Source organism: Pelobates fuscus, chromosome 9 (assembly GCF_036172605.1).
Source record: "Pelobates fuscus isolate aPelFus1 chromosome 9, aPelFus1.pri, whole genome shotgun sequence".
NCBI lineage: Eukaryota > Metazoa > Chordata > Amphibia > Anura > Pelobatidae > Pelobates > Pelobates fuscus.
In genome coordinates, this window is record NC_086325.1 from 12,613,586 (window position 1) to 12,627,468 (window position 13,883).

At 45.2% G+C, this 13,883-nt stretch overlaps 2 protein-coding genes across 2 annotated transcripts in view; one reads left to right on the forward strand and one right to left on the reverse strand.

Annotated features, from left to right (window-relative positions):
- Positions 1-13,883, reverse strand: part of CAPNS1 (calpain small subunit 1) — a 44,902-nt gene that overhangs the window by 27,820 nt on the left and 3,199 nt on the right. The window lies entirely within an intron of this gene.
- The window catches only part of LOC134573598 (adenosine deaminase domain-containing protein 2-like), a 47,392-nt gene continuing 34,923 nt past the window's right edge, over positions 1,415-13,883 (forward strand). Inside the window, exons 1-2 of the mRNA XM_063433383.1 lie at positions 1,415-1,491; positions 6,718-6,815. Of these exons, the coding sequence (XP_063289453.1) occupies positions 6,719-6,815 (97 nt within the window). The 5' untranslated portion in view covers positions 1,415-1,491; position 6,718. The remainder of the gene's footprint in view (positions 1,492-6,717; positions 6,816-13,883) is intronic.

The window sequence follows — 13,883 nt, forward strand, 5'->3', positions numbered from 1 at the left end:
TATAATAGGGATATGATTGACAATTACTGTTATTATGGGGCTATGATTGACAGGTACTGTTATAACGAGGGATATGATTGACTAATGATATAAATGACAGGTACTATTATTAGGAGGATATGATTGACAGGTAGTGTTATTAGGGGGATATGACTGACAGTTGCTGTAATTGGGGGATATGATTGACAGTTACCGGTAGTAGAAAGATATGATTAACAGGTACTATTATTAGGTGGATATGAATGACAGTTGCTGTAATTGGGGGATATGATTGACAGTTACCGGTATTAGAAAGATATGATTGACAGTTACTGTTATAATGAAGGATTGATTGACAGTTACCGGTATTTGAAAGACATGATTGACAGTTACTGTTATAATGAAGGATATGATTGACAGTTACCGGTATTAGAAAGATATGATTGACAGGTACTGTTATAATGAAGGATATGATTGACAGTTACCGGTATTAGAAAGATATGATTAACAGGTACTGTTATAATGAAGGAGTGATTGACAGTTACTGTTATAATGAAGGATATGATTGACAGTTAACGGTATTAGAAAGATATGATTGACAGGTACTGTTATAATGAAGGATATGATTGACAGTTACCGGTATTAGAAAGATATGATTGACAGGTACTGTTATAATGAAGGATATGATTTACAGTTACCGGTATTAGAAAGATATGATTGACAGTTACTGTTATCATGAAGGATATGATTGACAGGTACTATTATTAGGTGGATATGAATGACAGTTGCTGTAATTGGGGGATATGATTGACAGTTACCGGTATTAGAAAGATATGATTGACAGTTACTGTTATCATGAAGGATATGATTGACAGTTACCGGTATTAGAAAGATATGATTAACAGGTACTGTTATAATGAAGGATTGATTGACAGTTACCGGTATTAGAAAGATATGATTGACAGTTACTGTTATAATGAAGGATATGATTGACAGTTACCGGTATTAGAAAGATATGATTGACAGGTACTGTTATAATGAAGGATATGATTGACAGTTACCGGTATTAGAAAGATATGATTGACAGTTACTGTTATAATGAAGGATATGATTGACAGTTACCGGTATTAGAAAGATATGATTGACAGTTACTGTTATAATGAAGGATATGATTGACAGTTACCGGTATTAGAAAGATATGATTGACAGTTACTGTTATAATGAAGGATATGATTGACAGTTACCGGTATTAGAAAGATATGATTGACAGTTACTGTTATAATGAAGGATATGATTGACAGTTACCGGTATTAGAAAGATATGATTGACAGGTACTGTTGTAATGTGGGATGTGAGCGACAGTTGGTCACGTGGTACACGCTGTCTGACTGAGAGGAATCCGCTGTCGCTGATTGGCTGCACAGATCATGAGCGGCCGCCATTTCCTGCTAAGGAGCCGTAAGCTGATTGGCTGCCGCTGAAACCGGACACGAGGAGCCGGGAGATCCGCAGGTAAGTAGTAACCGGCCACGACCACCTACCGCATATACTGCCCCCCCACAACCTACCTCATATACTGCCCCCCCACAACCTACCTCATACACTGCCCCCCCCCCAACCTACCTCATATACTGCCCCCCCACAACCTACCTCATATACTGCCCCCCCACAACCTACCTCATATACTGCCCCCCACAACCTACCTCATACACTGCCCCCCACAACCTACCTCATATACTGCCCCCCACAACCTACCTCATACACTGCCCCCCACAACCTACCTCATATACTGCCCCCCACAACCTACCTCATATACTGCCCCCCACAACCTACCTCATACAGTGCCCCCACACAACCTACCTCATATACTGCCCCCCACAACCTACCTCATATACTGCCCCCCCACAACCTACCTCATACACTGCCCCCCACAACCTACCTCATACACTGCCCCCCACAACCTACCTCATATACTGCCCCCCACAACCTACCTCATATACTGCCCCCCACAACCTACCTCATATACTGCCCCCCCACAACCTACCTCATACACTGCCCCCCACAACCTACCTCATACACTGCCCCCCACAACCTACCTCATATACTGCCCCCCACAACCTACCTCATATACTGCCCCCCACAACCTACCTCATATACTGCCCCCCCACAAGCTACCTTTTTCACCGCAATTGGAGTCCAGTTCCACATGTTTCCTATGGGTTAGAAGATCCAGTGATCTAATCCTCACTAATTCTAATACGAGGGGGGAATACATCAGGTATCATTGGCAAAATTATCCTTCCATTTCTCTCAATTAACACCCTCTTCATAGCTATCAATTTTACTCCCAGCCTGTCTGTTAACAACCTCTTTATAACTATCTATTTTACTCCCAGCCTGTCTGTTAAAAACCTCTTTATAACTATCTGTTTTACTTCCAGCCTGTCTGTTAACAACCTCTTTATAACTATCTGTTTTACTCCCAGCCTGTCTGTTAACAACCTCTTTATAACTATCTGTTTTACTCCCAGCCTGTCTGTTTACAACCTCTTTATAACTATCTATTTTACTCCCAGCCTGTCTGTTAAAAACCTCTTTATAACTATCTGTTTTACTCCCAGCCTGTCTGTTAACAACCTCTTTATAACTATCTGTTTTACTCCCAGCCTGTCTGTTAACAACCTCTTTATAACTATCTGTTTTACTCCCAGCCTGTCTGTTTACAACCTCTTTATAACTATCTATTTTACTCCCAGCCTGTCTGTTAAAAACCTCTTTATAACTATCTGTTTTACTCCCAGCCTGTCTGTTTACAACCTCATTATAACTATCTGTTTTACTCCCAGCCTGTCTGTTAACAACCTCTTTATAACTATCTGTTTTACTCCCAGCCTGTCTGTTAACAACCTCTTTATAACTATCTATTTTACTCCCAGCCTGTCTGTTAACAACCTCTTTATAACTATCTGTTTTACTCCCAGCCTGTCTGTTAACAACCTCTTTATAACTATCTGTTTTACTCCCAGCCTGTCTGTTTACAACCTCTTTATAACTATCTATTTTACTCCCAGCCTGTCTGTTAAAAACCTCTTTATAACTATCTGTTTTACTCCCAGCCTGTCTGTTAAAAACCTCGTTATAACTATCTGTTTTACTCCCAGCCTGTCTGTTAACAACCTCTTTATAACTATCTGTTTTACTCCCAGCCTGTCTGTTAACAACCTCTTTATAACTATCTATTTTACTCCCAGCCTGTCTGTTAAAAACCTCTTTATAACTATCTGTTTTACTCCCAGCCTGTCTGTTAACAACCTCTTTATAACTATCTGTTTTACTCCCAGCCTGTCTGTTAACAACCTCTTTATAACTATCTATTTTACTCCCAGCCTGTCTGTTAAATATCTATTTTACTCCCAGCCTGTCTGTTAACAACCTCTTTATAGTGCTAGACTCTCCCTTATACTCCGAGACCGCTACTCGCCATCTCTACATAACTTGAAAACCCCCTAATATTCCGAGCCTGTACTTTAGTTCCTCTTGCTAGCTTAATACTTAACCAAGTTGCTATTTCTCCTGGTTGTCAAATATTCAAATTCAAGCCCGGAATTTTAAACAAATCCAACTATTTCTCTGTCGGTGGAGCATGGGTTCAACATGTAGTTGAATAAAAAATAATTGCTGCTTCCCTAATGTAATGTACTTTCAAGTAAAAAAAAAATGTGTGGAAATGTAAAAATATTCACTTCTAACGACTTGACTTGTTGTATCGCTGGTGGTAGCATAGTTAAATAAATATTCCAGGAAAATAACCGCACTCATAGACGCTCCCAGGAAAATCAGCAGGAACTATAACTTGTATATGCTCTTTATTGTGATAAAATGAGACACTACCGAAAAAAACCCTAAATATATATGCAAGAGGAGTACAGACCAAACACAGACAAAAAGGAGACCCACACCACAAAACTAAACATAACCTGGACACTTTTCACTTCTTAGACACAAAATGCATCCAGATTAAACTTAGTTTTGTTTTGTTGTCCCTCCGGTTGTTGTGTTTGCACTGTATTCCGCACATGCTGTTTTTTCATAATAAACGAGTACATACAAGATATATTCTTGCTGATATTCCTGGAAGCGTCTAGGAGTACGGTTATTTTCTTGCTTTTATGCATCTGATAGAACACCGCCACTTGGTAGCACCATGTTAAATAGTTTACATGAAAACAAGTCATTATGTATCTAATGGCTTGTGATATCCTTTTGTAACTTTTGCATTCCTTGTGCAGTAATGCTTGCCTCGTCTCCCATTTGTCTAGTTTGTTTCCCCTCTTTATTCATAATGTCATTTGTTTTCCAAATTTTATTTGCAGTAATCTTTGTACGGAATTGCTGTTTGTTTTTTCTTTTATATCAGGCACTTTGTTTAAAATGTTGAGCTCTGTTTATTTTGGAAATCATTTTGTAGTGCCCATTAGGCTATTTAGTTTCTTTGTATAGGGGGTTAGTCTAGTTTCGAAACTGACCGTCTATTTGTAATGCAGCTGTTACTCTTGCAAATGTCTTCAAGTGAATTGCACATATTGAGTAATTGGCACCTGTGTGGCAGGGGGCTAGCTACACCTCTGTCACACATGTCTTGGGCAGTCTAAAAACTCTGTCTAATGTCAATTCTGTGTATAAAATATGTCCGTCATCGGCGCACACTGGCAACAGGTTAATTGAGCTTCCCCTTTGCAGGCAGTGCCAGCAAGGGTAGGCATATTTCCCTGCCCCTCCTCCCCTAAGGGTTTTTGCAACCATTTAAATGATCTTCTAGCAGACTCTCCCACACCAGGATACAGTGCAATATTAAGAGTATCTCATTCTGGACTTTGGTACTGAACTTATTCCACTGTTTAGTGAACTGCATTATTTTACTATGGTCTGTCCATGCACAGTCTGCAGCTAGGGTCTTTTGTTTGGGAGAAGAGAGAGCCAGCACAATAGTGCATGTGGAATACACATACTGTACCCGTAGTAGGTCCAGAATTGGCACAAGCAGCCTGGCACTACATGTTCCAGGCTGCCAGATTGGCATTCCTGATGATCTGTCTTTTAAGGGTCAGGGCCATGAGTTGGCTAATACTAAGATGTATTACTTATATTACACTAAGGCATGGCTCAACAAACTCTGGCATGGGATTTGTCAGCCCATTCAGCTGAGGTGGCCTGGCGAGAGATCATAAAGCCGGCCCACTGAGGGTGAATTCAGGCGGCAATTGAGGGAATAAATGAATAAACACCTCCCCAGTGCAAGTAAAACACACAATAACGTGAAAAAAGAGGTAAATTACCTTTTTTCACTCAAAATCCTCGTTATAAAATGTACAAAGGTAAATCTACATATATATAAAACAAGAGACTAAATAGTGTAATACGTTCATAAAACTTTTAAAGCTTAAACTCACAAATCTAAGTATGGAAAAGGGCTCATCAAATAATAATGGTATCCTCCAGTTTGTGCTGCGGAACTATATCTCCATGCGTGCATAAAAAGGAGATAAAGAATAGCCATAGTGCAACACTGTAATAAAGAAAAATTCACTGCTTCATTAAAGGGACACTATAGTCACCAGAACAACTACAGCCTAATGTATAATAGCTGTGTAATATCTCCATTCAGGCATTTTCATGTAAACACTGCCTTCTCATAGAAAAGGCAGTGTTTACATTGCCCCTAGGGACACCTCCAAGTGGCCACTCCTCAGATGGCTACTGGAGGTGCTTCCTGTCTCAGTGCTGCACAGTAAGCAGCCCTGCCGTTCAGCGTCCCCATGCTGAATTTTCCTTATAGTGATGCTGATTGGCCAAAACGGCGTTGGCCCTGCCCCTTGCCGATTTTAGCCAATCCAATGCTTTGCCCAATGGAAAGCATTGGATTGGCTAAAAATCGGCAATTTTGATGTCACCAATGGGGCGGGGCCAATGCCGGCAGACGTGTGGAGAGCTGAAAATAAGGTGAGTTTTTAACCCATTCTGAAGGGACTGGGGGGGCAAGCCACCTAAATGGTGGGTTTTCACTATAGGATCAGGATCTATAGTGGTCCTTTTAAGTTGAACTTACAAGATATAAGTAGTTGAAAAGCCCATCATCACTTGTAGATCTTGGAAAAAGTGCACTGTGCAGCTACAAACAAATTTATCCAAGTGTGATATGTTTAGGGATAAAATACACAATGATATAATTTTACAGCATAAAAAGTGAAGCACTCTAAAGGCCTTACAACTCTAAATGCAGCATACAATAGTAAATCACAACACAACCCCTTATAAAGCCCATAAAGTTCATCATGTGCCCTGTTTCCTCCAATCCTGATACCCAGCTGTCAGATTTAAAGGGAATACAAAGTTGTATTCCTAGCACTATAGTGCCCCCCCTCATGCATTCACCTACCTGATTCCAGCGCCTATGTTCCTCAGCGCTGTGTCAGGCTCCACCTCAGAGCATAAGGGCGTCTATTGTCAATTAATTGACCAAAAGTGCCTAACGACCCAGAAACACCTCTAGTGGCGGGGAGGTAAAAGAGAGCTATAGTGCCAGGAATACATCTTTGTATTCCTGGCACTATAGTATCCATTTAACAACAATTATTCTATTAGATAACCTGTTCGTCACTGCAGTTGTTTGTTTTAATTGTGCTACATTGTGTTTTTATGTTTTTGATTAATATGTATGTGTATATATTTTTTCCTTAGAATGGAAGCTGAAAATGTTAAGTTCCCCTATCAGAGCGGCACACTCTCTGGCCATCTAACAGAGCCACACCTGCAGAATATAGAGGAGGACACCTCAGGTAAAGGCAGAACTGATTCTCTCTGTCATAGCATTGCCTATATAAAACCCTAATACCCAATCTATCTCTCTCTCACCAGGGTCTAACTCTGTTCTTGGTGCTTAGAACTCCACAGATAAAAGAAAAGAAATTTTAGGATTTTCTAATATAGTGTGATAAAATCAAAGTTTTATAAAAGACAGTCTAGTGCTTCCCTTTGCTATGCAAGTCCCTGCCCCATATCCTACTTTTTTGTTTGACTGACCATGAATAATACAATTCTTCAAATATAAACAACTTGAAATCATAACCTTATTATAACATGTATCACTTTAAGATGACTGTTTAATTCAAAAGATTTGGCTTTGAATGAGACAGGTGCCTCACTTTGAAAAAAGCAGCTAAATATGATTAATATTTTTATTTTTAAATCTATTCAGATTTATCAGGTTCTTCTTTCTTATGCTTTTCACATCCACTCTAGGAGAGACACTGATCCAACCAATCAGTGTCCTATCCCTAGGAATTCTGGAAAAGTGCACTGGGCATGCCTGGCAATCACACATGTGCAGCTGGAAGATCTTCACCTTGCAATATGATGACAGGGGTAGAGGAGGAATAGGCTGATCAGGCTTCAGTGTCTGGCTTCTCTCCTTCTCTCTTAAAGGGATACTCCAGGCACCCAGACCACTTCTGTCCATTGGAGTGGTCTGGTTGCCAACTCCCACTACCCGTAACCCTGCAAGTGTAACTATTGCAGTTCTCATAAACTGCAATAAATACCTTGCAGGGTTAAGTCTTCCTCTAGTGTCCACTAGACAGCCACTAGAGGACACTTCCATGTTCTTAGAACACGAAAAGTGTTTTAAATCAACGCTGGACGTCCTCACGCTATTTGACGTCGGCGGTGGAGGAGCTTAGGCGGAACCTGACCAGCGCTGAGGGACGTTGGCGCTGGACTCCGGTAAGTCACTGAATGTGGTTTTAACCTCTTCAGCAACTTGGGATGGGGGTTGGGAGGGGGAGGGGCACGAGAGGGTCCTGCAGTGCTAAGAAAACTGCCCTGTTTCTGTCATTAGTGGGCTGGATTAAAACTGAGGTGGGTGAGTAAGAGGGGACGGGGGTGAAGAACCTCCCCTAGCTATATATAAGGATATAGAATTCTCTGCCTGAAGATGTGGTTTTGTCAGAGTCACTACAGATGTTTAAACTGCAATTGGATAAATACTTACAAAAACATAACATACAGGGATATAATTTCTAATTAGTGGGGTAATAGCTGCTTGATCCAAGGAGACATCTGACTGCTATTTTAGGGTCAAGAAGGAATTTTTTCCTAGTTTGTGGCAAAATTGGAAGCGCTTCAGACTAGGATTTTTGCCTTCTTTTGGATCAACAGCAACAACATATGTGAGGAAGGCTGAACTTGATGGACGCAATTCTCTTTTCAGCTATGTAACTATGTAGCTTGGAGGTGTGCACAATAATGCAATTTGAAACTTATTTAAAGGGACACTATAGTCACCAGAACAACTAAAGCTTATTGTATTTGTGCTGGGGAGTATAATCATTACCTTCAGACTTTTTGCTGTAAACGCTGTCTTTTCAGAGAAAATGCAGTATTTACATTACAGCCTAGGGATACCTCCACTTTACTCAGATGGCTGCTTGAGGTGCTTCCTGGGGCAGTGCTGCACAGTGTGACTGATATTCAGTGTCTCCACCATTTGCATGCAGACACTGAACTTTCCTCATAGGCATTGTGATTGGTTCAGATCACCACTTCTAAAGATGTTGGGGGGGACGGGGGTTTTAATGGTGGTTTTAACACTATAGGGTCAGGAATACACATTTGTGTTCCTGACCCTACAGTGTTCATTTAATAAAAGTTTATAAACATGGTCAACCTTTTTCTTGAATTTTTTTTTTCTTTTGTATATTTCTTTAAAAGTACTTGATTGCTGATCTTAAAAAAATAATTGTCAAGTGATGCATGTCCCTTTTTAACCCCTTAAGGACACATGACATGTGTGACATGTCATGATTCCCTTTTATTCCAGAAGTTTGGTCCTTAAGGGGTTAAAGGGACATTGTAGGCACCCAGACCACTTGAGCCCATTGAAGTGGTCTGGGTGCCAACTCCCATCACCCTTAATCCTGAGCATGTAATTATTGCAGTATATAAAAACTGCAATAATTACGTGCTCAGGATTAACTCCTCCTCTAGTGGCTATCTACCATTAGTTCCGGGTGCTTATATGACTTGGTTGTCTAAACGTCTCTGGAGGTCCCCACGCTATGCATTGAACAATGCTTTCCTATGGGGAGATCCTAATGGGAGCTCTGCCATTGCGTGGGTGGAGCTGAGCCAGCGCTGAAGGACATCGGCCCTGGATCCAGGTAAGTGACAGAAGGGGTTATTAACCCTTTCTGCACCACAGTGGTGGGCCTTGACTGAAGGGGAAGCTACACTGCCAGGAAAACTAGTTTGTTTTCCTGGCACTATAGTTTCCCTTTAACCCCTTAAGGACCAAACTTCTGGAATAAAGGGGAATCATGACATGAACTCTTTATTCCTTAAGGGGTTAAACTTCAAATCTTTCATAGATATAAACTCTAAGATCCTCTAGGGATACACGGAAACGAAAATTCTGGGCCGATACCGAAAATTCAGGATGCCTTTGGCCGAAAACCGAAAATGACTTTTTCCCCCAAATGATTTAGAATTTTTTTTATTTTATTTTCTTAAAATGTTATTAAAGGGATGCTCCAGGCACCCAAACCACTTCTGCCTACTGGAGTGGTCTGGGTGCCAACTCCCACTACCCTTAACCCTGCAAGTGTAATTATTACAGTTTTCATAAACTGCAATATTTACCCTGCAGGGTTAAGTCCTCCTCTAGTGGCTGTCTATAAGACAGCCACTAGAGGGACTACCGTGTTCATAGAACACAAAAAGTGTTTTAAAACTACGCTGGACGTCCTCACACTATGTGAGGACTTCTAGCGTTGCCGAAATCCCCATAGGAAAGCATGTGCATTAGGTCTCCCCCCGCCAGCTGACGTCAAAGGGGGAGAAGCATGGGCGGAGCCTGACCCAGCGCCAAGGGACATCGGCGCTGGACTCTGGTAAGTCACTGAAGAGGTGGGAGGGAGAGATGCACTAGAGGGTCCTGCAGTGCCAGGAAAATGAATATGTTTTCCTGGCACTGGAGAATCCCTTTAATATTAGACTTTTTAATAAATCTAATATGAAAAACTTCCCTTCTCTTTTAGTGGTCCCCACCGTCTAATGTTCCTCTCCCCTCCCTCTTTTTTTTTTTTTTTGTCAATCTCTTTTTATTGAAATTTTGTTTTAATCATACCCATGCGGGTCATGAAACACAAGAAACATATAATACACATAGCATTATGAAGCATATCATGACATAAACATTTGCGCTACTGCACAATCATGTATTAGGGAGAATGGACCTGCAGAGGTACGTTATCAGGCGTGTGTGGACTGCTTCGGGAAAATGGATGATTGGCGATAATGGTCTTAGGGTAACCCCAACGGGTTTTTGAGTTATGGCCTTCTTCTATATGTACCCAGATCTCTGGGGGGGGGGGGGGATAGGTAGGTTTGGAGTGGTCGCTCCCTCTTTGCAATGGGGGGAATGGGTGGACTAGGTGTGCGTCTGGACCAACTGGTAGTGCGTAGCTGTAACTGTGTAACATAGTCCATGTTAGGTATAGTCTCTGTTGTTCCTGGGGAGATCAGGCCTCAGGAATGGGTCACTGGACGGTGTCCTGGGTGGGTGCGGGGATGCCCAGTGCGTGACAGAATGTCGGGAACTCCGCAAGCGTGGAGAGTTTGTGGACAGTTCCGTGGCGTGTGACCACCAAGAATCTGGGAGACCTCCAGTGGTATTCCACTTCTCTGAGGGTGTTGGTTACTTGCTTCAGCGATCTACGCCATTGTAGCGTTGATCTGGTGAGGTCTTGATAGATGGTGAGCTGTGCGCCTTCAAATGTTAGTGGCGTTTTGCCCCGGAGAGCAGTCATCAGGATTCTCTTGTCTTGGGAGGTAGCACAGCGGACTATCACATCTCGGACCAAGTTTGAAGCTGTTCTGCCTGAGGGTGGAAGACGGTACATCCCGTCTGTGTTAAATTTCTTGGCCTGTGTGGGTGGCAGGGTGGCCGCCACTAGACGCCTCAGGTAGTGGGGCAGTTCGTCGGACGAGACGGCGTCTGGCACTCCCCTTATTTTTATGTGGTTACGTCTTGTTCTGTCATCGAGGGCGACATAATGGAGGGAGAGGGCTTGTTGTTGGGTCTGAAGGGCCATTACGGTGTCTTGCAGGGTTGTTAGTCCCTGTTTGATGTTAGTGACATCGTCCTCCGTGGTCTGCACCCTGTCTGCAATTGCCTGCACATCAGTTTTAATAGCTGCTATGCTGGTCGCCAGGAGGTTTTTTATTTCCCCAATTAAATGCTGGAAGTCCCGCTGGGTGACTGGGGCAGACCCATCTGTGGTTCCCCCGGGCGTTTGTGCCTGTTCTGGAGGTTGGGCAGGCGGAGTGGGACCCCTTGGTAGCTGCACGGTGTCATGATCCGCCGCTCCCGCCATTTTGACTGGCGGGCGTTGTTGCTGCAGCATGGTGCCTATGTCCCTGGACCCTGGTGCCATCTCGGGTGGAGGTTTTTGGGACCGCCGGCCCATCTCCGCCTGGTGAGGTAAGGGTGCTGTGTGGGGGTCGTCCACTGCAGTCTGTGCCAGTTCGTCCAGGAGTGCCGACCAGTCGTGGGCTGCTCCAGGCTTGTAGGCCGCGGGTCTGTGCTTCCGGCGGTTCACCCGTGCCGGGTAAACGAACGGCATGGGAGGTTGCAGGGGTGAGTCCAGACAGTGCCCCCGGTCAGGAGTGTGTCTATTGGGGGTGTTAATCCCCTCTAGTCAGGCTTTATTGCAGGTTTCAGTCGGGAGCCGTGCTGTGTTGCGACCGCTCCGGCTCGTGGTGAGGCTCCACCCCCCTCCCCTCACTCTTTTTTAGTGTCCCCCCCCTTCCGTGTCCCATAGTGTTTTTTTTTCCTCCCACCTCCCCTGTCCCATAGTGTTCTTCCCCTCCCACCTCCCCTGTCCCATAGTGTTCTTCCCCTCCCACCTCCCCTGTCCCATAGTATTCTTTCCCTCCCACCTCCCCTGTCCCATAGTGTTCTTCTCCTCTCAACTCCCCTGTCCGATAGTGTTCTTCCCCTCTCACCTCCTCTGTCCCATAGTGTTCTTTACCTCTCACCTCCTCTGTCCCATAGTGTTCTTTACCTCTCACCTCCCCTGCCCCAAAGTGTTCTTTACCTCTCACCTCCCCTGTCCCATAGTGTTCTTCCCCTCTCACCTCCCCCTGTCCCATAGTGTTCTTCTCCTCTCACCTCCCCTGTCCCATAGTGTTCTTCTCCTCTCACCTCCCCTGTCCCATAGTGTTCTTCCCCTCTCACCTCCCCTGTCCCATAGTGTTCTTCCCCTCTCACCTCCCCTGTCCCATAGTGTTCTTCCCCTCTCACCTCCCCTGTCCCATAGTGTTCTTCCCCTCTCACCTCCCCTGTCCCATAGTGTTCTTCCCCTGTCCCATAGTGTTCTTCCCCTCTCACCTCCCCTGTCCCATAGTGTTCTTCCCCTCTCACCTCCCCTGTCCCATAGTGTTATTCCCCTCTCACCTCCCCTGTCCCATAGTGTTATTCCCCTCTCACCTCCCCTGTCCCATAGTGTTCTTCCCCTCTCACCTCCCCTGTCCCATAGTGTTCTTCCCCTCCCACCTCCCCTGTCCCATAGTGTTCTTCCCCTCCCACCTCCCCTGTCCCATAGTGTTCTTCCCCTCCCACCTCCCCTGTCCCATAGTGTTCTTCCCCTCCCACCTCCCCTGTCCCATAGTGTTCTTCCCCTCCCACCTCCCCTGTCCCATAGTGTTCTTCCCCTCCCACCTCCCCTGTCCCATAGTGTTCTTCCCCTCCCACCTCCCCTGTCCCATAGTGTTCTTCCCCTCCCACCTCCCCTGTCCCATAGTGTTCTTCCCCTCCCACCTCCCCTGTCCCATAGTGTTCTTCCCCTCCCACCTCCCGTGTCTCATAGTGTTCTTCCCCTGTCCCATAGTGTTCTTCCCCTCTCACCTCCCCTGTCCCATAGTGTTCTTCCTCTCTCACCTCCCCTGTCCCATAGTGTTCTTCCCCTCTCACCTCCCCTGTCCCATAGTGTTCTTCCCCTCTCACCTCCCCTGTCCCATAGTGTTCTTCCCCTCTCACCTCCCCTGTCCCATAGTGTTCTTCCCCTCTCACCTCCCCTGTCCCATAGTGTTCTTCCCCTCTCACCTCCCCTGTCCCATAGTGTTCTTCCCCTCTCACCTCCCCTGTCCCATAGTGTTCTTCCCCTCTCACCTCCCCTGTCCCATAGTGTTCTTCCCCTCTCACCTCCCCTGTCCCATAGTGTTCTTCCCCTCTCACCTCCCCTGTCCCATAGTGTTCTTCCCCTCTCACCTCCCCTGTCCCATAGTGTTCTTCCCCTCTCACCTCCCCTGTCCCATAGTGTTCTTCCCCTCTCACCTACCCTGTCCCATAGTGTTCTTCCCCTGTCCCATAGTGTTCTTCCCCTGTCCCATAGTGTTCTTCCCCTGTCCCATAGTGTTCTTCCCCTCCCACCTCCCCTGTCCCATAGTGTTCTTCCCCTCCCACCTCCCCGTCCCATAGTGTTCTTCCCCTCCCACCTCCCCTGTCCCATAGTGTTCTTCCCCTCCCACCTCCCCGTCCCATAGTGTTCTTCCCCTCCCACCTCCCCTGTCCCATAGTGTTCTTCCCCTCCCACCTCCCCTGTCCCATAGTGTTCTTCCCCTCCCACCTCCCCTGTCCCATAGTGTTCTTCCCCTCCCACCTCCCCTGTCCCATAGTGTTCTTCCCCTCCCACCTCCCCTGTCCCATAGTGTTCTTCCCCTCCCACCTCCCCTGTCCCATAGTGTTCTTCCCCTCCCACCTCCCCTGTCCCATAGTGTTCTTCCCCTCCCACCTCCCCTGTCCCATAGTGTTCTTCCCCTCCCACCTCCCCTGTCCCATAGTGTTCTTC